Raw genomic sequence first — 24646 nt, 5'->3', positions numbered from 1 at the left:
TGGGGGACTAGTACGCTCTGACTGTCCTGAGCAGGTTGAGTCAGGGTTAGGGTCCTTCCACCTTCCTCCTAGGGCTTCCCCGGTGCCTCAGCGGTAAAGAATCCGTCTGCCAATGCAGGAGATGACGGTCCCATCCCTTGGTCGGGAAAATCCCCTGGGGAAGAAAAAATCCCCTTGCACTATTCTTGCATGGGAAATCCCACAGACAGAGGAGCCTGGTGGGCTACAGTTCAAGGTCACAAAGAGTTGGACACGACTTAGTGACTAAACAACAACGACCTCCCTCCTTAGGAAAAGTGACCACACTTCCCAGGCTTCCGTGAAGTAAGGTGTGGTGAGGTGACTAGCCAGGTGACTAACCACGGGCGGCCGGGATGCCCCTCCTTCATTTGCTCTCCTGGCTGTCTGCAATGTTGTGATGTCTGGGGCTTGAGCAGCCATTTGGAACCATGCAGTGGATCCATGTGCTTTCGGTGACCAACGCGTTACTAACCAGTCCTGGTAGCACTGCCTCCAGATGTCACTTGTGGGAGAGACAGGCATACAGGCTTGTTTAAGCTGCTACTTCGTGGGGTCTTCTGTCACACGAATAACACATTTGTCCAGACTCCTCCTCCAGTCTCACAGTTCTGTGCTGCCAGTTCCTTCTCTCGCCTTTGCCACCTCAGGGTTCGGTCCCTGCTGCCCTCACAGTCTGCCATGGGGTCCCCCAAACAGACACGTGGGCGGGGCCAGGTTATCCCGGTGGAACCGGGAGGAGCCCTCATCCGCGGGTCTGCTGCGTGGGTTCCCTGGGCTGCACAATGTGGTACTCCAACCTCCCGACCCCCGGCACACCCAAGCGGTCCCTGCTCTCCTCCAGCTGCCCCTGTGCTGCTCAGCATGTCCGCCTCTTCTCTCTCCTGACCCCCTGCCTTGCAGCTGCCAGAGCATGGACACCCTCCCTCCCTGTTGGGGGCAGTCCACTGTCCCCCAGGACAGTCTCCCTCAGGTGGCCCAGAGCTGCCTCCCGCTGCTGCCCTGACCACGGGTGGGGTACGGCCCCTCTCAGTCCTTCATTCCTGACCCCCCACCTCCTCCGGCTAGCAAGTGGCTCCAGGACCCCCGGGCTCCCCATCCTGGCCCTGGGGTGCACACAGCAGAGATTCTGGGTGGAGCAGACTGTTTTCTTTCTGGGGTCTGTCTCATCTTCCACCGTCCCGGCCCCACTTTCTCCTCCAAGGGACTGGACACTAGACTTGGAGGGTGGGAGGCTTGGTGCCCCAGAGCGGCCTGGGGACGGTGCGTCCAGGCGTCCTCAGGGAGAGTGAAGGGAGCAGGGAGCAGGGTTATTGGGAGCCGCTCCCCTCCCCCAAAGGATGCCGATCTAACACTTACGGCAGAGGAACGCCCCTCTGCAGGTGAGCTGGGAGCCTCCGGTGGGCGCCGGAGGCCCCGAAGGTGTCCCTGGCTCCGGGGCTTGGCGGAGGGGTGTGCCTTCCGGCCGGCGGGCACGGGCCGCTCCCGACGGCGGCACAGGGACCCGAGGACGAGGAGGGCGGGGAGAAGGGAGGGGTGAGTCCCACGCGGAAGTCAGGTAGGACCGCTGGGCGGCCTCCAAGCCACACTCGGGTTCCCAGCGGCGCTGGGGCTGCCTCGCCTCGGGACCCTCCGACCCTGAGCCCAGCGCGACCACCGGCATGCGGGTGAGTCCGCGCGAGGCCACGCCCGCCGGGACAGGCCCCGGCCTCCCGCCCCTCCCGCCTCCGTCCCCGTCCCCTGCAGAGCGGGAGGGGGCCGGCAGGGGGTCGTGACCCCCGCTCCCCCGGGGCTGGGGCAGGACGGAAGAAAGCGCTTGCCTCCTGCGCCGGGAGCCCCGGGGAGAGCGGGGTCAGGTGGGGGGCGTGGCCACCCCCGGGCGCTGAGCCTGGAGCCGGACCCCAGACCTCGCGGCTCCGTCCGGCGGGTAGGGGGCTGGGGAGACCCAGGGTGGCCGGCAGGGCCCTCCGCTCCTGGGGGTTCTGCCTGGGCCGGGGTGGGAGTCGCTGAAGGCTGCTGGATTCGGAATCTGGGGGCAGAGCAGGAGAGCGTCCGGGAGGACTTCCTCTCTTTCCTCCGCCAGGGACGAGGTCTCGAGGCCCGGGCAGCCGTGGGTGGCCGGGAGGAGACCCGAGCTGAGGTGGAGAGCGAAACCCGCCTCCCCGTCGCCCTCCTCCGGGCGCTCCCAGGTGTGGGCCAGGCAGGCGGCCTCGCACTCCGCCTCGGCCATTCCAGGGCTGTGGAGCCTTGGCAGCTGAGGCTGGTTCCCAGGCCAGCCCTGTGCTGGGGGGAAGGGAGCCTGGGGCTGGGGTTGGGGGGTGTGGAGGGAGCTAAGGCAAGAAAATCAGCCTTTGGGTAAAGACAGACACAGACAGCAGAGAGCTCCGCCCCGGCGGATCTGAGCATCTCCTTCCCCTGCCCAAATCCCTTCTATTTCCCACCCCCACCCCTGGCCCCAGCTGCAGTCCAAGTTCCACCGCTGCCTGTGCAGCCCTCTGGTCTCAGTTCAGTTCAGTCGTGTCCGACTCTGTGACCCCATGGACTGCAGCATGCCAGGCCTCCCTGTCCATCACCAACTCTCGGAGCTTGCTCAGACTCATGTCCTTTGAGTCGGTGATGCCATCCAACCATCTCAACTTCTGTCGTCCCCTTCTCCTCCCACCTTCAGTCTTTCCCAACATCAAGGTCTTTTCCAGTGAGTCAGTTCTTCACATCAGGTGGCCAAAGGATTGGAGTTTCAGCTTCAGCATCAGTCCTTCCAATGAATATTCAGGACTGATTTCCTTTAGGATTGACTGGTTGGATCTCCTTGCAGTCCAAGGGACTCTCAGGAGCCTTCTCCAACACCACAGTTCAAAAGGCCTCTGGTCTAGCTTCTGCTAACTGCTGATCTCACCTCCTGGTGGTTGCCCTCAAGCCCTTTATGCTTCTGCAGAGCTGAAGTGCTGAGCACCGAGGCTTTATGCTGTCAAGTCCCTGAGTCTCTGTAGCAGGTTCTTGGACACCAGCTGTGTGCTGCCCCTCAGGCCCTGTCCACACTACCAGGGCAAGCTCTGGGCTGCCTCCCCTGCCAAGCAGGTACCTGCCTCTCCAGGCCCGTGTCCACTCACGCTGGGCACTGCCCGTGACGGCTGCACTCACAGCAGGCCGCATCTGGGATGGATGGCCAGACAGACTTGTGATCTGACAAATGAGATGGATGGACAGTGGGAGGCATGGTGGGAAGGAGGGGCCCAAGGGGGGAGGGAGGCAGATGACAGGACTTGGAATCCAAGGGAGCTGGGACTTCCCTGGCGGCCCGGTGACTGGGACTTGGTGCTTCTGCTGCAGGGTGCATAGGTTTGATCCCTGGTCAGGGAGGTGAGATCCTACATGTTTCATGGTGTGGCCCCTGAACGATGAGGAACCAGAGCCAGGTTGGGGGATCGCACGTGTGGGTAGACCTCTCCACGTCTGAGCTTGGTGCTGGGGTGGGCGGTCCCTTTGCTGAGTGATGAAACCACTGCTTGCTGGTAGGGCCTAGCCAGGGGGCCGTGGGTGCTGGCTGGGCTGTGGTGTGACCCTAAGCCTGAGGCGGGCTGTGGATGGTGCGGGGAGGCCCCTGCCTGCTGCGTGTGGCTGGGGTGACGTCGTGTGCTCCAGGTAGGCTGCCCGGCCAGAAGGGTCGGGAGCTGGGGGGCAGGCACACCTGCACAGCAGTCCCTGTGCCCTGCTGGGACCTGCAAGCTGCCTGGGGATAGACAGACAGAGTGTGGATCCCCAGGCCTGGCCCCCACACCTGGGCTGGTCTCCCGGGGAGCTGCAGCCTCTAAAGAACTCAAGCAGGCAGTGGGTGGGTCGACTGGGGCTCTGGCCTGGACTCAGTCCTGGGCCTGGCCCACTGGGTGCGTGGCCTGCAGGGAGTGGGGGCTGGAAGCTCCAAGGGAGGACAACGGAGAGCCGGGTGCCTGGAACCTCCCCCATCCATGTGCACAGACTTGCTGGGAACCTGCACATGGGTGGGGCTGGGACCCCCAAGGCCAAGCGGGCCCGGGGAGCCTCTGACCCTGCCTGGGGTCTGGGAGCCTGATGGGCACACGTGGCTTCCTGGAGGTGGGGCCTGGTGGACGGGGACAGCAGAACCCCCAGATAGCTCACCTCAGGTGCACCAAGCAGTCAGGTTGGCTGGAGGTGGGGGTGACTTTAGGGGAGCCTGGTTCTAATCCGTGAAGGCCTCTCTCCCTGGAGGACAGGTGGGCAATGGACAGCCTGATCCTGGAGCCTGGGGCCCAGGCAGCTGGCCTGGGGATGGGGCCGCTGGGCACAGAGCATGCGGGCACCAGACGTCCGGACGTCGAGTGTGGGGTGGCTTGACAGGATGGGGCGGGGGACTTAGGCCTGGCTACTGCTGCTCCTGTGCCTGCCGGCCCTTTCCCTGGGGGGACCAGGTCATGACTGGGGTGGGGCTGTGTCCCAGTGATGGGGGACAGTGCCTGTGGGACCCCTCTGGTCCAGGTCACACAGCAGCCTCCTGGGAAGGCTGACTCCCCTTTTCCAAGAGGCTCTGGGTAACGCCCCAAAGTCATGTGATGTCTCTGGGGAAAGACAGCTGCCCCAGCCTCATTTCTGGGTCCACTTGAGGGTTAGCCTCCCGCTGCTGCCTTTGGGAGTCCCTCGGGGATGGTCCTCCCCAGGCTCCCTCCTCCTGTCTGGATCCCTGTGCTGTCCCTCCCCACCCGGGGACCCTGTCTCCCCACCCAGGTACCCTGTCTTCCCACCAAGGTACCCTGTCTTCCCGCCCTGGGGACCCCATCTCCTCACTCAGGTACCCCATCTCCCCACCCCAGGTACCCTATCTTCCCGCCCCCGGGACCCCGTCTCCCCAGCTGGGACCCCGTTTTTCCGCTGCTGGTCCTGCCCACTCTTCAGCCTCAGGCTCACGTGAGGTAGCCTCTCTTTTCAGCCTCTGTGGGCCTGCCGGCGAGGGACCCTCAGAGGGTCATCCTGCAGGGGGTCCAGGCCCAGCAAGCGTAGGCCTCCTCCTGGGTCCGAGGTCGAGTACGTGAGGACCCATTTCACTCACGAATTTGTCTCACATGATGCTTCGCTCCTACAGTGGGCAAGTCACAGGACTGGCTGCTGGTGACAGAAATGCGCCAGCGTCCTTCGTCCCCATCTACGTGAGACCTGACTCCCTTTGCTGAGACAGGCCCCCAGGAAAGCGGGACAGAGGGCCAGGCAGGGGCTGCACCGGGGCACAAAGACCCCGGCATCCCGTGCCCTGGAGTCGGCCATTTTGTGGCTGAGACAGAGGGGAGAGAGGGGGCAGACCCAGGCCTGGTTCTGGACCCAGTAGTTCTGGGTGTGTCTGGGGGTGGGGAGTTGGGGTCGAGTCCTGGATTTAGTGAAACAAAATAAAAAACAGGTCCTTAGTAAGCTGAATTTCACACACACAACAGTATTTTTTTTTTTTAGTATAGGTTATGTCCCGTGCAATAATTGGGACATACTTATACTGAATGGTATTTATTGTTTATCTGAAATTCAAATGTGATGGGTGGCCTCCGTTTTCTCTGGCAGCCCTCAAGAGCGGACTGGCTGGAGCAGTCCAGTGAGGCTTTCTGGAGGAGGCAGGAATGTGCAGGGAGGAGAAGGGGAGCGGCGGGGGGAGCCTCAGGGCAGGGGCTGGCCAGGACGCTGGGCAGCTGCGATGCCTGGGGGGGGGGGGGCGGATTGCAGGCTTGTGAGCCCGGCGGGGCTGCCCAGGGGCTGGCGGCGGGCCCGCGGTGGGATGGGGAGCCACCAGGCCCTTCAAGGAAGGCAGGGGGCTCCAGCTGACACAGCTCTCAGTGCCCCCAGGCCCTCATCCCAGGCTTCCTGTCAGCTCCCCGGGGAGCTGCTGACAGGGACACGGCTGGGGGCCTCTCACTGGGCACATGGGCTGGTCAGCCCTTTGCCGGGGCTGCAGGATGCTACCCGCGTTGCGTCAAGCCCCCCAAGGCTGGGAGATGTGGGTTCTTGCCTGAGGGCACAAAGCCTCAGCCCCTGCTGGGCGCTTGGCTCTGGAGGCGGTGTCTTTCCCCTGCCTCGGCCCCTGGGGCTCCCCCTGATGACCCACCTGCCTGCCTGCCCTGGTCCCCCATCTCCTGTGTCCCCCACTCTCTTCAGCCCAGTGGCTCTTCCAGAGAAGGGGCCCTGGGTCACTTTGTCTTAAGCCCTCCTAGCCTGTTGTCTGCTCTTTGGGAATCAGTGAGGCCTTAAGACACCCCTCCCACCTGGATGCCAGTCCCAGCATTTTCCACTCCCCTACTCCTGTGTGTGCTTAGCCGCTCGGACCCTGTGCGGCCCCATGGACTGCAGCCCACCAGGCTCTTCTTCCCATGGATTTCCCAGGCAAGAATACTGGAGTGGGTTGTCATTTCCTCCTCCCGGGGACCTTCCCGACCCAGGGGTGGAGCCCACGTCTCCTGCATTGGCAGGCAGGTTCTTTACCACTGTGCCACTTGGGAAGCCCCCGACTGCTACTTGTGCAGTTTTTGCAAATCTGTAAGTTTTCCTAAAGTGTCACAAAGACAGTGCAGGGCCTGCCGTGCCTGTTGCCTGGGGCACTGGTGCAGGTGAAGAGCCTGACTCGGCCTGGACTCACGTCACCGGCTTTTCCGAGTGTATCATGCAGGCCCCCCACGGCATCATCGCCGCATCCCCACGGCCCCTCCCATCTGTGATGGCCTCTCCGTCCCCCTTGTCCTTGGCTGCCTGACTCCGGGGTCTGCTCGCTGGGGCTCTCCTCCTGCTGGGATGGGGCCGTGGGCTTTCGGGACCACGAGCTGCTGCGTGCCATCGCCTGGGCTGTCATCTCCCAGGTTGCGGGCCTCTGCCAGGGTCTCCTCTGTAAAGTGACTTGTTTTCTGTTTCATACTTTCCTTGTTAGTCGCTGAGTCCAGGCCACCCTCAACAGGGAGGATTTCACCTCCCGGAGGGAGGAGCATAGAAGGACGTGTGTTCGTTAGGGAAAGTGAAAGTGAATGTGTTAGCCACTTGGTCGTGTCCGGCTCTTTGCCACCCCATGGACTGTAGCCCACCAGGCTTCTCTGTCCATGGGGTTTCCCAGACGAGAATACTGGAGTGGGTTTGCGTTTCCTTTTCCAGCGGGTCTTCCTCACCCAGGAATCCGCCCACGCCCCTGCGTCTCCTGCGTTGGCAGGTAGATTCCTTACCGCTAGTGGCGCCTGGGAAGAAACTGATGAGAGTTTGGATTATTCACACAATTCTGGTATGAAATGTGCTAGTGTGAGCACCTTTGTCTGACTCCAAAGGGGGCCAGGGGGCAGGTCTGCGAGGTTTCTCAAACGCAGGCGCCAAGGCGCGCACAACAGCAGCACATGGGGGTCCTGCTGAGCCACCCTGGCTTTTTTTTTCCACATAGCTTATTTTCAATATTATGATTTTCAGGTGATGTACAGTATTATGTCACATTCAATATTTTATAGATCACCAGGTTTTTTTTGGTCGCAGTGTGCTTGCAGCGTCTCAGTTCCCTGACCAGGGACTGAACCTGGGCCCCGGCAGGGAAAGCGCCGAGTCCTAACCACTAGGCTGCCGTGAACTCCCACACCTGGATGGTTCACACTGTCTGACTGTAAAATGTTTGCTGCCAAATGGGTGGACGGCGATGCCTCCTTGGTCACCTAGCCTGCATTTTCCAAACGGTTTCACGTTCGCGTTCCATGTTTTCACCTTCTGGGTGCTCCTCTTCTGTGAAGTGTCCATTTGCATCTTTGGCCCATTTTCACTGCGCTGCCTGCCTTTTCTTATGAATTCAGGGTGCTCTTTGTATGTTTCCAAACAAACCTTTGCCAGCCATTTGTGCTGCATGCACGTGGCCCCACCAGAAACCATCCCTTTGGTGCCAGAGCACCCAGCCTGGGAGGTGCTCTATTGCGGCAACGAGTGCCAGCCTCTGTTCCGCATGTGCTTCACCCCCAGGGAGAAGAGAGTCTCCGGATCCTGGTGCCGACGGAAGGTGAGAGCCTTCCACTGATGGACATCAATACTTGTGAGGTGAGCCTACGTGAGCCCCTCCTGGGCTTGGTCCCACTCCCCCACGCCCTGCACCCGGCCTGCTCTGGTTGCCAGCCCTGGGCCCCATGCCTCTTTCCTCTAGACTGAGGCCCCTGAGCTATGGGACTATGTCTTTGTGGTCGATCGTCGCACCCAGAGAAACCCTCGGCAGGTCCAGCGGCAGCGGCAGTTTCTGGAAGAGCTTGAGAACCAGGGCTTTCGCTACAAGGTGGGAGGGCTGAGGGCCCTGCCTGGGTGCAGCAGTCACAGGGGGCTGGGTGGGTCCCAGGAAGGAGTCTGGGGAGGTTGCCTGTGGCCTCATGCCAGAGTTGGAGGGGACAGACTGTTGGCCTTGGATGAAGGGGGAGGGTCCCAAGGTGGAGCAGAGGGTCCCACGCTGCCCCCAACCCTCAGGCAATGGAGGACCAGGAGAAGGAGTTCTTCGGGATCCGAGCTAACAATAGCATGTTTGACCGGTACTGGAGACTTACGGAGACCGAGGACACTGTCCCCAGAGGGGAGCTGTCCAGGCCAACTTCCATCCGAGCCACCAATAGGTGAGAGGCTGGCCCACGGCAGAGCCAGGTGGACCCCTGCCCACCTACATGGTGGTCCAGACAGGCAGCAAGGCTCCCAGGTGTGGTCCTGGGGCAGAGGGCACAGGGGGCAACCATCTGTGCCTTACTTACCATGCCTGTAATACTGGAAAATGTGCTTGAAGGTTACATCTGTGACTGTGTCCCCAGATGCAGACCAGAAGCCAGCCTTAAAGGGCGGGTGGCATTTGGAGAGGCTGGGAGGACTCTCCCGGTTGTCCCTCCTGGGTTCTGAGGTCGTCTCCCTGGATTCAGTCTCCACTTCTTTTCTCCAGACTGAATGCCCTTCTCTGGACATCTGTCCCTGCCTCCCAGGCACCCCACACCTCCTCTCTCTCTCTAGGAACCTGCTTCTCCCCACTCTGATCCTTTAGCCCACCAAGCCAGTCCACCTGCCCTCCCCACACCCTGCCTCCAACACCTTCCTGGTCCTAGCCCCAGCCCTCTGAACTCACCTGGGGCCAGTCAGGGAGGTCAACAAAGAACACTCTGGGAGTCTGGATATGAGGCAATGGAGGGGGGCTTCCTGGGAGCTCAGAACTGGCTGGTTTAGGAGGACACATGCGTAGAGGCACCTTGTTGGGGCCTGGAAGGAGCAGGCTGTGGGGAGGGCCCTGGGACACTTGGGAGGCTGTGTCTCATAGGAGGTGTTCCAGAGGAGCAGGATCAGATGTCTGGATGTGCCACCTCCTGGCTGTGTGGCCTTGGCCAAGTTACCCTCTCTGAGTTTCAGTCTTCCATAGGCAAAATGGCTCACAGGGGTGTAAAGAGGATTTATTTGTGCACATAAAGGGTGTGCTCTGAACATGTTGGGGCTCCAGGTGGGAGGTGTGATTGGAGGTGGGGAATCCTGGATGAAGCTGGACGGCTGATTGTAGGGCTGAGCATGGAGCCCTGGGACGAGAGAGACCACCCTGAGGGCGGCCCACCTTGCAACCACGGTACAGCTGAACCCTGGGAGGATTCGAGGAGCTGTACTCCCAGATGAGTCCTGGATTCTGAGCTCTGGTCAGGCAGTCCCAGCTAGTGGTCTGGGGGCTCTGCCAGGTTGAAGAGGGGCCTGGAACCTGGCCAGATAGAGGACCCTCCTGAACCAGCTCTTGTGTTCTAGAATCCGAATTGTCGACTTTGTCCTGAACAGCAAGATGGCAGCGGGTGGTAAGGACTGGATGGGCAGGTGGCCTGTGCTGCAGCCCTCCAGGAGGGGCGTCGCATGGGGAGAACGGGACAGGGTCCTCCCTCATCCCCGCCCCTTCTGACCCGAGAACCCCTCTGACCACCAGACACGCTCCAGGATTTGGTGAAGGATGGGGTCTTTGAGGCCGGGTTCCCCCTGCACAAGGTGAGGGGTGGGCTGGCTGGGAGAGGCCCTGAGGGCAGGACTTGAGGCAGGAAGCTCCCACTGTGTCTCACCTGTGCCCAGGGGGAGGAACACCTAAAGAAGAAATGGGCCCGGTGGAGAAGCATGTTCCAAAGGCAGCCAATTAGTGATATCAGGTACTACTGCCCTCGCGGACACACCTGTGCCCCCCGCAGGCAGGCTGCCCCTCTGTAGATACACCCATGCCTGCAGCAAACAGCTGTCTGGCGAACCATTTAGACATACATTTAGGTGCCCTCGGTACACTCCTTGCCCCCAGCATGGCAAGCCTCACCCAGGCGTTGGCCGTCACCCCTGGTGGGAGTGGCCCTGACGGGACGCTGTGCCCGTAGGGACTACTTTGGAGAGAAAGTGGCCCTGTACTTCGCCTGGCTCGGCTGGTACACTTACATGCTGGTGCCCGCCGCAGTGATAGGCCTCATCGTCTTCCTGAGCGGGTTTTCCCAATTCGAAGCCAGCCAGATAAGGTGGGCGGGGCCAGGGAAGGGGCGGGACTGAAGCTGATGGTGGGCGGAGTCAGGGAAGGGGTGGGCCTGAAACAGGGTGGGTGGGGTCATGGAAGGGGCGTATCTGAAGCTGATGGTGGGGCAGAGTCAGGGAAGGGGCGGGACTGAAGCTGAGGGTAGGCGGAGTCAGGAAAGGGGCGGGCTTGAAGCTTAGGGTGGGTGGGGCCAGAGAAGGGGCGGGACTGAAGCTGAGGGTGGGCGGAGTCAGAGAAGGGGCGGTCCAGGGAGGGGCCCCTCCAGGGTCCACAGGAAAGCCCGGCGGCCAACTCGGTCCCTGCGCCCTCAGCAAGGAGATCTGCAAGGCCCACGACATCTACATGTGCCCTCGCGGAGATCACAACCGCAGGTTCCAGCGGCTCTCAGACACGTGCGCCTATGCCAAGGTTTGCGCGGGGGTGGGGGGGGGGTGTGCCCAGCGGGTCCTCCCGGGGAAGGGGAAGCCTGGGCCGGGGGTTGGGGGGAAGGCCACCCCAGCCCAACGTGCCCCTCCCTCTAGCTCACCCACCTCTTTGACAACGAGGGCACTGTGCTGTTCGCCATCTTCATGGCGCTGTGGGGTGAGTCGCGCGGACCTGGGGCCCCCTGAGCAACACAGGTAGACACGTCCCTGAGGCCTCTGCTTTCTGGCGCAGCCACCGTGTTCCTGGAGCTGTGGAAGCGGGAACGAGCCCGAGTGGTCCTGCAGTGGGAGCTGTACGGGTGGGACGAGGACCAGGTGAGGCCGACGGGCGGCTGGCTCGGGCCCTGAGAGGCTGCTGAGTCCGAGGGGTTCCGTGTCCAAGGGCTTCCCGTCGAAGGTTCCCATGTCCAAGGGTTTCCTGTGTCCGAGGGGGTGTCCGTATCCAAGGGCTTCCTGCTTCAAAGTTTCCTGTGTCCGAAGGGGTTCCGTGTCCGAGGGGTTCCGTGTCTGAGTGGGTTCAGTGTCCAAGGGGTTCTTGTGTCTGAGGGGGTCCTCTGTCGGAGGGAGGTTCCCAGGCCCCAGGGGGTTCTGCGTCTGAGGCAATTCCGGCATCTGAGGCCAGTTGGGTGCCTTCCACAGGAGGAAATGGCTCTGGGGCTCCTAAGCTGCCCGGACTACCAGCCGCGGCTGTACCAGCACTCCTACCTGCGGAGCACCGTCATCCTTCTCCTGTCACTCTTGATGGTACTCCTGGGCTCCCGTGGCTGGGCTGGAGAGCAGCTGGGGCAGTTCCCTGAGCCCTGTCCATCCTGCCTCCACCCCAGATCTGCCTCATGATCGGCATGGCCCACGTCCTGGTGGTCTACCGAGTCCTAGCTGCTGCCCTCTTCAACTCGGCCCTGCCTTTCTTGGGGGAGCAGGTGACCACGGCTGTGGTGGTGAGCGGGGCCCTGGTTCACTATGTGATCATCCTCATCATGACCAAGGTAGGGGTCGGGGCAGGGGAGGGTGCGGGGCAGGGTGCGGCTCCGCCCAGGTCCAAGGTGAGCCCTATCTCCCCTCCTACAGATCAACAAATATGTGGCCCTGAAGCTTTGTGACTTTGGTGAGAGACTGGCTTCTCGGGGAGAGGATTCAGGGTGGAGGTCTTGGAACCCTGGGGTGGGGAAATGGGGCCCACAAGAGGCCAGAGCATCCTGCCTGGGAGACAGGTGAGGGTCCCAGGTGACCCCAAGTTTTTAGGATATGGACAGGCTGGGCGTGGGCTGTCATTGGGGGGAGAGATGAGGGAAGGATGGCCCCACATCTCATTCCAGAGAAACCCAGGACCTTTTCAGAGCGAGAGAGCAAGTTCACTATCAAGTTCTTCACTCTGCAGTTTTTTGCTCACTTCTCCTCCCTTATCTACATTGCCTTCATCCTGGGCAGGTAAGGGCCACCGGCTCTCACATGCCTCCCTCTAACTTCTTTCTCCCACCTTGGAAATGGAAACACATGTTCTTTTTAATTTTTAAAATGAATCAAGCTCAAAACACGTGGAAACCTAATACAGAAATGTGTGAAAGAAGTGCACAGTCTACCCCCAACTGTCCAGTTCACGTCCCCAGAGATGACACTGTTTGTTGCATCTCCCCAGATATTTTTACACATCTAAGCTCACACAGACACACCTATCTTAAAATTCTTATGTGTTTGTTTCGGCTGTGCTGTGCCTTTGTTGCTGTGCACATGTGCTGATCTGAGGCTACTCTCGAGTTGCTGGTGAGGGCTTCTCCTTGCTGTGGCTCCTGTCGCAGGGCGTGGGCTCCAGGCACATGGGCTCAGGAGTCGCGGTGCACCGGCTTCATTGCCGTGGTGGCGTGTGGAATCTGCCTGCACCAGGGATTGAAACTGTGTCCCCTGCGTCGGCAGGCAGATTCTCAACCACTGTGCCACCAGGGAAGTCCCAGATACACCTGTTGACATAAGTGGTTTGTCACATAAATTATCCTCTCTGCCTTACCCTGAAAGCACACAATAGGTATCTTCCATGTCCGCAAGGGTGGTGAGGCTTTGTTTTTAAAACCATACATGAGCATTCCTTTGAGAGATGTTCTTGAATTTATTTAACCACATCAGTTGGTGGACATTTGGGTTAATTCCAGTTTTGAGCTTTGTAAGTAAAGTGGCAGTGGGCATCTCATATACCAGGCACAGGCACACACTTGCTCTCACCTTCCAAATTAGTGAAGTTAACATTTTGATTCAATCAACAGACATTTTCTTGTCTTTTCAGAAGAAAATAATTGCTCCATGTGGTCTCTGTGTTTGCTCAACTTTTTTAAGTTGCATTGTTGTCGTTCAGGCGCTAAGTCATGTGCGATTCTTTGTGATCCCCATGGACTGCAGTGTGCCAGTCTCCCTGTCCTTCACCACCTCCTGGGGTTTGCTCAGACTCATTAACCCCGAACTCTCTAGTGGAACTTTGAAAACAGAAAACCCCTCCCAGTTCATTCAAAGACATCGTGAGGTCCTTGGAGAGGCCTTCCGTCTGTCCCCGTCTCCGGGCTCTGCTTGGCCTTCCCATCCTGGTGAGCCCATCCCCCTCTGCTAGGGAGGACCCCAAGTTTTCCAGTGGCTTCCTGAGAAAGGGTGCGCAGGAGATGATCCGTGCTGAGTTCCTCTGTATTGAGGACCTGACCGAGCGACTGCTAGAGACAGGATGCTAAGTTGGATGTGGTTTTCCTCAGACTCGAGGGATAGCTTTGTTGGCTTCCAGTGTTCCGTCCCACGGACCTGACGGCAACGCGACTCCGACTCTCTGCATCTTCTCACTATCCTCCATCTCCGGAAACTTCTTAGCAGTGTGACTCGGTGGCTCTTTCTCACTGCACGTTGCTGCAGTACTTCATGCCTCTGTCTTCCACACCAGCATCTCTGTCTCTACTGGACGGCCTCCACCACCACACAGACGTGCCCGCATCTCCCTTTCAAACGCCCTTCTCCCTGTCGTGCCCAGTTCCTGGCATCCCCAGCCCATGCTTCTCCCGCCCCACACCAGGGCCACCTCTGGCCACTGACTGCTGCCCTTCTCCTGGCCTCTAAAGAGCACTTGACCCAGAACCCTGGTCCCTCAGACCCCGCTCTTGCCTTGCTCCCTCTGCTTCTGCCCTGCCCTGTCTCAACTCCTGTGCTGGCCAGGTATGCAGAATCCATGCTGATCAAGTGGAAATAAATTACCCGGTGCTCGCTGGGCCTGGAGCCTCAGGTCCTTCCGTTTTAGTGATTTTCTGATGTGTCTGATAGCCCCCTCCTTTGGTTCCCTCTCTTCCCGTCTGGGAAATTCTTTTTGTTTGAAAATCAGATCTTCTGAATTGATCATCCAATTTTCTTTGCTTTTTCCTTCCATCCTTGTCCCAGTTTCTCAGAATTTTTCTTTGAACGCATTACTTTTGCTTATGTTCTTAATTTCAGAGCACTCCTTTCGATGTTTCAGGGTCTTTACAGCCTCCTCTTCGTGTTACCTGGACACCAGGGTTTCTCTTGTCTGAGAACGTGGCCTCTTTTCCTGCTACTCTGCGTTGCTTCTGTTCCTTGCAAGTGTTTTATGCTCTTTGTTGATTGGTCTCTGATTCTGGTGTTAGAGACCGTCCTTAGACGTCTTTTATTCCTGGACACATGTCTTTAATTGAGAAAGGCATGTGCCAGTGTGCTCTGGACCACGTGTCTCCTGGTGGGGCCTTTTGTTCTGTCTGTACCCGAAGGGGAATCCCTGGTGTCCTGCCTGGAGGAAGGAGGATGCCTTTGGTATGCTGGGAGCCCAGCTGGGGGAGGGACAGCGTGGGGTCTCGGTGTCCATTGGCTCAATCCTGAGATCTGAGTCTTTGGTTGTTCAACCTCTTGGAAGTGTCTCTGTCTTTTCGCTTGTGTGGGGGGATTAGAGGTCAGATAGGAGGCCCAGGGGTTCAGCCAGGCCTGCATCCCATCCAGCGGGTGCCCCCGCCCACCAGAGGGGCCCAAGTCCTGGGTGCTCCGGGCGAGGTGGGGCTGCCGGCTGCTCGGATGTCAGCCCCGCAGGTTCGATCCAGCAGGATGTGTCGACTGGGCTGCAGGCCTCTTCAGTTCCCTCCCAGCTCTGAGGTGATGCCTGGCCGTGGGTGTCGGCAGCCAGCCATTTCAATTGAAAGTTGGGAGTGCACGTTCATGTGGAGATGAGCATTGCTAAAGCAACCTCCAGAAACCCTGAGGTGATTCACAGAGACACTCGCTCTGTGTGTGTGCATACCCCCTGCTGATCTGACGAACAGAGGCTTCTCATCTTTCAAGGTGCCTTATTAAAACCTATTAGTGAGAATCCAGCTTCTTCCCAGATATTTATTGGTCATTAAATTTGTTTCTATAAACTGTTCATATCATCTGAGCATCTTCATAATCTCAAGATCAAATGGATTCTCTTTTGACGTTATCAGTTTCTTAAAATCATGTCATATTTTACTTTGCTTCTTATTTGACCATTTCTTTGTCGTAGAGCTCTTTATTTTTCCCGTTGTTTCCAGCTGCCTTTTCCCCCTTGCGTGTCTATGGCAAACTGCTTGTTGCATGGAGTCCCTTTGTCCATGGGACCCTCCTTGGGAGCCCTGCCTTCTCCCACACTGGCCTGGTTGCTCTCAGCGCCTCCTGTACATCTGTCTTCTTGGGACTTGGGTTAGGACCATCATTTCCTGATTCCCAAGCCTCCTGCTTTCTTGATTTTTGCTTTCATTTATTCTGAGAAGGTATATTGGAAAGGTAAATTTTCTGAATTCTTTTATGTCTCAAGGTGTCATGGTCTACCCTGGCACATGATTGATATGGCTGGGTAGAGAAGTCTAACTTCAAAACAGTTTTCCCTTCTAGAACTTCAAAGACATTGCTCCTTTGTCTTTGAACATGCAAAATGGATGATGAGAAGTATGCAGAAAATCTGATTTTTGTTTTTTCCTAGTTGACCTAGATTTTTTCCCTCTGGTAGAGGGATCTTCTGTTTAAAATTAGGGTCTTCTCTTTAAGAAGGGGGACACTCGGGGTGAGTCTTTTCTTCCTGCACTGTGCTGGGCAGTTGTTGACACCTTCCGATGAAAAAATCATGTCCTGCTTAAGCTCACTAAATTTTTTTCTTTTTAATCTCAGATTTTTTAAAAAAACCTCCCCTTGCTTCCTCTTTATGCGAGTCCTGGTCCTCGCGGGCTGTCCCCTGTGCGTCTGCCTTTTTCTCTCATATCGTCCATCTCTCTGTCTCACCTCCTCACGCGTCTGCCTTTTTCTCTCATGTCGTCCGTCTCTCTGTCTCACACTCCTCACGCGTCTGCCTTTTTTTCTCATGTCGTCCGTCTCTGTCTCACAATCCTCATCTAGGAAGGTCCTTTCACTTTGTCTTTTTTGCCTTCTGTTGTTTTCTTCTAAGAATTTTAAGACAAAGTCTTAATTTTTAAGAGATTTTTGGTCTTTTATTACCCTTATAGTGTCCTTTTCTTGTTTCCATAGACACAGTACTTTCTTGAAGATATCAATGTTCTTTTTCCCCTTAAGTTTTTTTCTTTTAAGTATTTGTTTGGCTGCATCACGTCTTCGTTGCGGCCTGTGGGATCTAGTACCCTGACCAGGGATTGAGCCTGAGTCCCCGGGACTGGGGGCTCAGTCCTAGCCGCTGGGCCACCAGAGAAATCCCATTTCCTTTCCTCATCTCATTTCCTAAAGGGTCCATCTTCCTGTTCCTTTACCACAGTCTTTCTCTGTTATACAGCTGCTTTTCCTCACGGCTGAAGATTTGCAGCCCTCCACTGACTTTGGATAATGAAGGACTCAATTGATTTTCCCTGGCAGGATGGAATATGTCTTTATAATAATAACTCATGTCATGGATGCTCACACATTCTATTCTAAGTCATGTTTGTCATCTCTAATCCGCACAACAGCCCTACGAGGTAGGGACTCTAAACCCCATTTCACAGATGGGTTGACGGAGAAGTTACGAAGCTCTCAGGGTGACATAGTCAGCAGGCGGAGGAGCAGATGAGGCCCGACTCGGTTCCTCCTGTGTGCCGTCCCTGCACGCTGTGCTTCCGGGTGAGGAGGTGAAAGCCTAGGCGATCTCTCGTGTTCCTGTGAAGGCAGTTTACAATATTTTTAAACACTCAGATCTTTGATCCACAGGAACTGGTTCTGCTGCAAGGGGCACGGGAGGGAAGCTTGTTTTGTTTCCAAGTGACAGCCAGCTGTCCCCAAACCATCTGCTGACTGTTCCATCACCACCACCACCTTCTGCACACACCAAGTCCCATCATTTGCCTGAATGTTTCGCCCTTTCTGTGAATTCTGATCATTTTAGTCTAGTATTTTACTGTGTAATTATTACTCTGTTATGCTTTACTATCAGATAGGACTAGCATTAATTTTCTTTTTCTCTTCTTTTTCACTTTTCCTTTTTTGTAGTTATTTACATGTTCATTCTTCTAGGTGAACTTTAATTTTTGTGAAACTCCATCAAAATTCTGTGGGATTTACCTTAGGATTGCAGGGAAATTATACATTCTTTTAGGGAGAACCGGCATACATACTGTATTAATTTTCTTTTACCACAATTTAGTGGCTTTAAACAATACACATTATGGACAGTTCTAGAGGCCGAGTCCAAAAAGGGTCTTGCTGGACTAAAGTCAAGGTGTCAGCAGGGCTGCGTTCTGTCTGGAGACCCTCGGGGAGAATCCACACTGCTGTTTTTTTCAGCTGCTAGACGCTGCCTGATTCCATGGCTCCTGGTCCCTTCCTCCTGTGTCTGCAAAGCCAGGGGTGTCAGGCTGAGCCCCGTTCATTTTGTCATGTCTCCGACTCTCCTCTTTCCTCATTTAAGGACTCTGGTGATTAAAATGGGCACACCTAGATCACCCAGGATTCTCTGTCCATTTTAAGGTCAGCTGATTGGCAACCTTAATGCTGCCATGTCATATAACATAAGCCAGGAATCATGATGTGGACGTCCTTGGGGGGCCTGTCGTTCTATCTGTCTCAAGCATGCAATCCTAATTTTTTGTATCAAAGAACAAGGCTTCTCTATTCAAGTCTTGTTTTGATGTTCTTTAGCTGTCATGTGAGCTCTGATCTCAGTTCCGTCGCTCAGTCGTGTCCAACTCTTAGTGATCCCATGGACTGCAGCACGCCAGGCTTCCCCGTCCATCACCAACCTCCAGAGCTTGCTCAAACTCATGCCCATCAAGTTGGTGATGCCATCCAAGCATCTCGTCCTCTGTAGTCCCCTTCTCCTCCTGCCTTCAGTCTTGCCCAGCATCATTTTCTTTTCTAATGAGTCAGCTCTTCGCATCAGGTGGCCAAAGTATTAGAGTCTCAGCTTCAGCATCAGTCCTTCCGATGAATATTCAGGACTGATTTCCTTTAGCATTGACTGGTTGGATCTCCTTGTAGTCCGAGGGACTCTCAAGAGTTTTCTCCAATAACACAGTTCAAAAGCATCAATTCTTCAGCACTCAGCTTTCTTTATAGTCCAACTCTCACATCCATACATGACAGTTGGAAAAACCATAGCCTTGACTAGACGGACCTTTGTCAGCAAAGTAATGTCTCTGCTTTTTAATATGCTGTCTAGTTTGGTCATAGCTTTTCTTCCAAGGAGCAAGCATCTTTTAATTTCATGGCTGCAGTCACCCTCTGCAGTGATTTTAGAGCCCCCCAAATAAAGTCTGTCACTGTTTCCATTGTTTCCCCATCTGTTTGCCATGAAGTGATGGGACCAGATGCCATGATCTTAGTTTTCTGAATGTTGAGTTTTAAGCCAACTTTTTCACTCTCCTCTTTCACTTTCATCAAGACGCTCTTTAGTTCTTCTTCGCTTTCTGTGTCATCTGTATATCTGAGGTTATGGATATTTCTCCTGGCAATCTTGACTCCAGCTTGTGCTTCATCCAGCCCAGCATTTTGCGTGATGTACTCTGTATAGAAGTTAAATAAGCAGGGTGACAATATATAGCCTTGACATTTTTCTTTCCCAGTTTGGAACCAGTCTGTTGTTCCATGTCCAGTTCTAACTGTTGCTTCTTGACTGGCATACACATTTCTCAGGAGACAGGTCAGGTGGTCTGGTATTCCCATCTCTTGAATTTTCCATAGTTCATTGTAATCCACACAGTCAAAGTCTTTGGTGTAGTCAATAAAGTAGAAGTAGATGTTTTTCTAAGTAGAATTAGATGTTTTTCTGGAATTCTCTTGCTTTTTTGATGATCCAACAGATGTTTGCAATTTGTTCTCTGGTTCCTCTGCCTTTTCTAAAACCAGCTTGAACATCTGGAAGTTCATGGTTCACATATTGTTGAAGCCTGGCTTGGAGAATTTTGAGCATTACTTTGCAAGCGTGTGAGATGAGTGCAGTTGTGCGGTAGTTTGAACATGCTTTGGCATCGCCTTTCTTTGATTGGAATGAAAACTGACCTTTTTGAGTCCTGTGGCCACTGCTGAGTTTTCCCAATGTGTTGGCATACTGAGTGCAGCAGTTTCACAGCATCATCTTTGAGGAGTTGAAATAGCTCAACTGGAATTCCATCACCTCCAGTAGCTTTGTTTGTAGTGATGCTTCCTAAGGCCCTCTTGACTTTACAGTCCAGGATGTCTGGCTCTAGGTGAGTGATCACACCACCTATCACGACGTTATCTGGATCATGAAGATCTTTTTTGTACAGTTCTTCTGTGTATTCTTGCCACCTCTTCTTAATATCTTCTGCTTCTGTTGGGTCCATACCATTTCTGTCCTTTATTTTGCCCATCTTTGCATGAAATGTTCCCTTGGTATGTCTAATTTTCTTGAAGAGATCTAGTCTTTCCCATTCTATTGTTTTCCTCTATTTCTTTGCATTGATCACTGGGGGAGGCTTTCTTATCTCTCCTTGCTATTCTTTGGAACTCTGCATTCAGATGGGTATGTCTTTCCTTTTTCCCTTTGCCTTTCGCTTCTCTTTTCTCAGCTATTTTTAAGGCCTCTTCAGACAACCATTTTGCCATTTTGCATTTCTTTTTCTTGGGGATGGTCTTGATCACTGCCTCCTGTACAATGTCACGACCCTCCGTCCACAGCTCTCCAAGCACTCTGTCTGTCAGAGCTAATCCCTGGCATCTGTTTCTCACTTCCACTGTGTAATCGTAAGGGGTTTGATTTAGGTCAGAACCTGAATGGATTAGGTGGCTCAGACAGTAAAGCGTCTGTCTACAATGTGGGAGACCCAGGTTCGATCCCTGGGTCGGGAAGACCCCCTGGAGAAGGAAATGGCAATCCACTCCAGTACTACTGCCTGGAAAATCCCATGGACAGAGGAGCCTGGTAGGCTACAGTCCAGGGGGTTGCAGAGTTGGACACGACTGAGCGAATGTTATTCTTACCCTTGAATGGTCTAGTGGTTTGTGTGTGCAAGCATGTGCCCACAGGCGTGTCTGGGCACAAGGCTCACATCCGGCCGCTGCTCACCTGTGGGGCAGGTCTGCTTCCTTCCCCTCCAGGGCCCATTGCGCCCCAATTCCCACTCTTGTCCTGCCACCTCCCTCAGCCTGGCTGTCCTTCACAGGATCAACGGTCACCCCGGGAAGACGGTGCGCCTGGCGGGGCTGTGGAAGCTGGAGGAGGTCAGCCTGTCCCGGGTGCCCTACTGCCCTCTTCCCGCACTGCCCCCTCTCCTGGCCTCTCCCAGTGCCCCATGCGCGTGCGCACCTCCCACGCTTATCCCTGCAGTGCCACCTCAGCGGCTGCATGATGGACCTGTTCGTGCAGATGGCCATCATCATGGGTCTGAAGCAAACGCTCAGCAACTGCGTGGAGTATCTGAAGCCGTGAGCACCCCCTCCCCTCCGGGCGCCGCCCACCGCAGGGAGTCCGGAACCGCAGGACGCCCCGCCCCCCCCCCACGCCCAGCCCCGCTGCTCCTCCCCGTTCTCCCCCCGGGTTCTCCTGCCCCTAGGTGGCTGGCGCACAAGTATCGCTCCTTGCGGGCCCCGTCTCAGGACCCCGAGCTGGGCCTCTGGCAGCGCAACTATCGGCTGAACCCAGTCTACACCTTCAGCCTGTTCAACGAGTTCATGGAGATGAGTACGTGGGGTGGGGCTGGCGGCCGAGGGGCTGGCGGAGGGGCTGGCGAGGACGCGCAGGGTGACCGCCCCCGCCCGCAGTGATCCAGTACGGCTTCACCACCATCTTCGTGGCTGCCTTCCCGCTGGCTCCGCTGCTCGCGCTCTTCAGCAACCTCGTGGAGATCCGCCTGGACGCCATCAAGATGGTCCGGCTGCAGCGGCGCCTGGTGCCACGCAAGGCCAAGGACATCGGTCAGGGGCCGGCCAGGAGCGGGGCGGCCAGCACGCCAGTCTCCCTGGAACCCCAGCTCTAAGCCTTGGGGGGCAAGAGGGGTCCTCACCCCGCGGTGGCCCCCAGCCCTTCCCAGGGTCTGCCTGGGTTGGGGGTTGAGCCCAGGCCCCAAGAAGAGGAGGGGCTGGCATGCCCCCACTGCCCCCCATCCCCAGTCGGGGAACTGGGAAGCAGGTGCAAAAAGGCTGGACTCTCAGAGCAGGAAGCTGGGGGAGAGATGTCCAGCAGCTGGGGGCAGGGACTCGGTCATCTCGGCTGGCCTTGCCGGGGCGGATGGGGTCAGGGATGAAGCAAGGAGATGGAGTACTGGACAAGGCAGCAGGAGAGAGGAAGGCCTCTGTCCCAGGACCAGTAAGGGGGTCTGCCCCTGCCCTGGGTGGGGGAACCTAGGAGGCAGAGCAGGCCTGGGGGGCAGCTGAAAGGTTCAGGCATAACATGGGGGATGGAGACCTGGGCCCCTCCCTGTCCATGTCAAGAAGCAGGGTGCAGGAGAGTGGCGTTTGCCCTCTGCTGGCCTTGGCCCAGACTGTCCTCATCGGGGGCCCGGCAGTCTCCACAGGCATAAGTGTGACAAAGCCCTTGGCCATCCGGGCTCCCAGCCTTGGGGAATCAATGGGGCCAGGGGAGGAGGCTCGTAGGCAGACCAGGCCTCTTTCCCTCCTGCGGCCCAGGGACCTGGCTGCAGGTGCTGGAGGTCATCGGTGTGCTGGCGGTCATTGCCAATGGGATGGTCATCGCCTTCACGTCCGAGTTCATCCCCCGCGTGGTGTACAAGTACCGCTATGGCCCCTGCCGGAGAGGGGCCCAGTCTGAAGTCGAGTAAGGGGATGCTGCCATACAGCCCTGGAGGGTCTCAGACTGTCCAGAGGCCCCTGCAAAACTGGCCCCACTCCAGGGGAGCCCAGGGCAGGGCTTGATGCTCCCAGTTTCTCCTGGGGTGGTCTGCTCCCGCCCTGTGCCGACCTAGAGACCCTGGGTGGAGGCTGGGAATGCGGACTGGACCCTAGGAGGGCATTAATGTCCCAGAGCTAGCCATCTTCTGAGCAAGCGCTATGGGAACAGCTCCCCTTCCGAAGTCAGACGCTTTGTAGGGTCTGCACACTGTCCTCATCCAGCTCTTCCAGCCCTGTGGGGGACTGGGTCTCCAGGGGTCTCTCCCAAGAAGGCTCCCCCAGCCCCTGCGAGTCCCTTCAGCCTCCCTGAGGGCCCGTCTCCCATGTACAGAGGTGGAGGAGAGGGTCTGCACTGTGGCCCACCCTGATGGCCCCCACCACATTAGGCCAGATTCGAGCCAGCACCCCGGAAGCCTGAGGGGCCACACCAAGCTCCTGTCCTCTGCCCACAGCTGCTTCACCGGCTATGTCAACCACAGCCTGTCTGTGTTCTACACCAAAGACTTCCAGGATCCTGCCGAAATCGAGGGCTGGGAGAATGTGACCGAGTGCAGGTTTGGACCCCCACCCCCTGCGAGCACCCTTTGAACTCCTGACCCCTGACCTCATCTGCTCCCCACCCCAGGTACCGGGACTATTTCTCTGCTCAGGACTCCAACTTCTCAGAGCAGCAGTGGTTCCTCCTGGCAATCCGCCTGGCCTTCCTCATCCTCTTCGAGGTGAGTCAGCACGGCAGGGACCCTGGAGTGGGGCAGCTCTCTGACCCTTGGCGCCCCTGTGCAGCCCTCCTGACCTCCCCTCTCTGCCGTCCCCAGCACGTGGCTTTATGCATCAAGCTCATTGCGGCCTGGTTCGTACCCGACGTCCCACAGTCGGTGAAGAACGAAGTCCTGAAGAAGAAGTACCAGAGACTGGAGCAAAAAAGGTGGAGAGGCGGGGCTGGCTGGGAGCGGGGAGGGCTGGGGTGGAACCACTCAACCCGTTTCCTGCCTCCAGCTGCAGCCCCAAGAGCACAGACGTGTAGGGGACCTGGAGCAGGTGGTGCCCGGAGCCCACGACTCCGGAGCTGCCACCACCGCCTCCCGCCCCAGCCTGGCTGGCTGTGTGTGGGGAACTTTAAGAAGACCCAAGTGTGTGGGGGGGCCCTGGGAGCCCCTGTGTGTTTGGGGTGTCTGCGAACTGCACCCTTGTCCGTGGTCTGTGAGGCCTGTTCCATGTGTTAGGTCTCAGGCTTGGTACTGCCTGACTTGAACTCTCAGTGGCTCCTGCCGGCCCTAGAAGGGGAGGGCGGGCAGGGCAGAGGCTCCTGCGCAGCCACAGTGCAGGGGGGCTGGCCTCTTTCCTGGGCTGCCCTCTGACTTCTGGGCCCCAGATCTTGCCCCACCCCCTGGCTCCCTTCAACCAGCAGAATTTTCTATAATAAAATAAAAATTTTCTGTAGATTTCTGGGTCTCTCTGATGGATTATGTTTGCCCTCAGGGCTAGCAAGTTTATACTCAAATCCTTTCACATGCTAGCAAGGTTATGTTCAAGATCCTTCAAGCTAGACTTCAGCAGTACATGAACTGAGAACTGCCAGATGTACAAGCTGGGTTTTAAAGAAACAGCGGAACCAGAAATCAAATTGCCATTTGTTGGGTCATTAAGAAAGCAAGAGCCTTCCAGAAAAACATCTACTTCTGCTTCACTGACTACGCTAAAACCTTTGACTGTGTGGATCACAACAAACTGGAAAATCATTAATGAGATGGAAGTACCAGACCACTGTACCTGCCTCCTGAGAAATCTGTATGTAGGTCAAAAAGCAACAGTTAGAACCAGACATACAACTGACTGGTTCAAAAGTGGGAAAGGATTCTATCTAGGCTGTATACCATCACCCTGTTTATTTAACTTATATGCAGAGTACGTCATGCAGAATGCCGAGCTGGAATCAAGATTGCCGGGAGAAAAATTAGCAACCTAAGATATGCAGATGATACCACTTAAATGGCAGAAAGCAAAGAGGAACTAAAGAGCCTCTTCCTGAAGGTGAAAGAGGAGAATGAAAAAAACTGACTTGAAACTCAACATTCAAAGAACAATGGCATCCAGTCCCATCACTTCATGGCAAATAAAAGAGGAAAAAGTGGAAACCGTGGCAGATTGTATTTTCTGGGGCTCCAAAATCACTGCGGATGGTGACTGCAGCCATGGAATTAAAAGATGCTTGTTCTGTGGAAGGAAAGCTATGGTAAACCTAGAACAGAGTATTAAAAAGCAGAGACATTACTTTGCCCACAAAGGTCCACACAGTCAAAGCAATGGTTTTTCCAGTAGTCATGTATGGATGTGAATTGGACCATACAGAAGACTGAGCACTGAGGAAGTGATGCTTTCAAATTGTGGTTCTGGAGAAGACTCTTGGATTGCAAGGAGGTCACACCAGTCAATCCTAAAG

The 24646-nt window shown here is 56.2% G+C and overlaps 1 protein-coding gene across 1 annotated transcript; it reads left to right on the top strand.

The window, feature by feature from the left end:
• The first annotated feature begins 1679 nt into the window (after positions 1 to 1679).
• ANO9 (anoctamin 9) lies at positions 1680 to 23376 on the top strand. The gene is made up of 27 exons (XM_055583242.1): positions 1680 to 1685; positions 2102 to 2207; positions 5870 to 6007; positions 6615 to 6718; positions 7984 to 8058; positions 8162 to 8287; positions 8473 to 8615; positions 9766 to 9812; positions 9938 to 9996; positions 10078 to 10151; positions 10368 to 10502; positions 10828 to 10924; positions 11038 to 11098; positions 11174 to 11256; positions 11581 to 11685; positions 11766 to 11927; positions 12010 to 12046; positions 12258 to 12369; positions 20523 to 20580; positions 20687 to 20784; positions 20913 to 21040; positions 21121 to 21273; positions 21985 to 22132; positions 22659 to 22760; positions 22832 to 22925; positions 23022 to 23131; positions 23203 to 23376. The coding sequence occupies exons 1-27, from the start codon at positions 1680 to 1682 to the stop codon at positions 23228 to 23230; spliced, it is 2589 nt and encodes an 862-aa protein (XP_055439217.1). The 3' UTR covers positions 23231 to 23376.
• Positions 23377 to 24646: the final 1270 nt, after the last annotated feature.

The sequence above is a fragment of the Bubalus kerabau genome, chromosome 5 (assembly GCF_029407905.1).
Source record: "Bubalus kerabau isolate K-KA32 ecotype Philippines breed swamp buffalo chromosome 5, PCC_UOA_SB_1v2, whole genome shotgun sequence".
NCBI classification, from domain to species: Eukaryota; Metazoa; Chordata; class Mammalia; order Artiodactyla; family Bovidae; genus Bubalus; species Bubalus kerabau.
Note: the sequence above shows the minus strand (reverse complement) of the source record. Positions and strands in the feature narration are given on the sequence as shown.

Coding starts and splice junctions, on each gene's coding strand:
- ANO9 (XM_055583242.1), top strand. Junction 11,686..11,765: donor TTCTCCTGTCACTCTTGATG/GTACTCCTGGGC, acceptor CCTCCACCCCAG/ATCTGCCTCATGATCGGCAT. Junction 22,761..22,831: donor GAGAATGTGACCGAGTGCAG/GTTTGGACCCCC, acceptor TCCCCACCCCAG/GTACCGGGACTATTTCTCTG.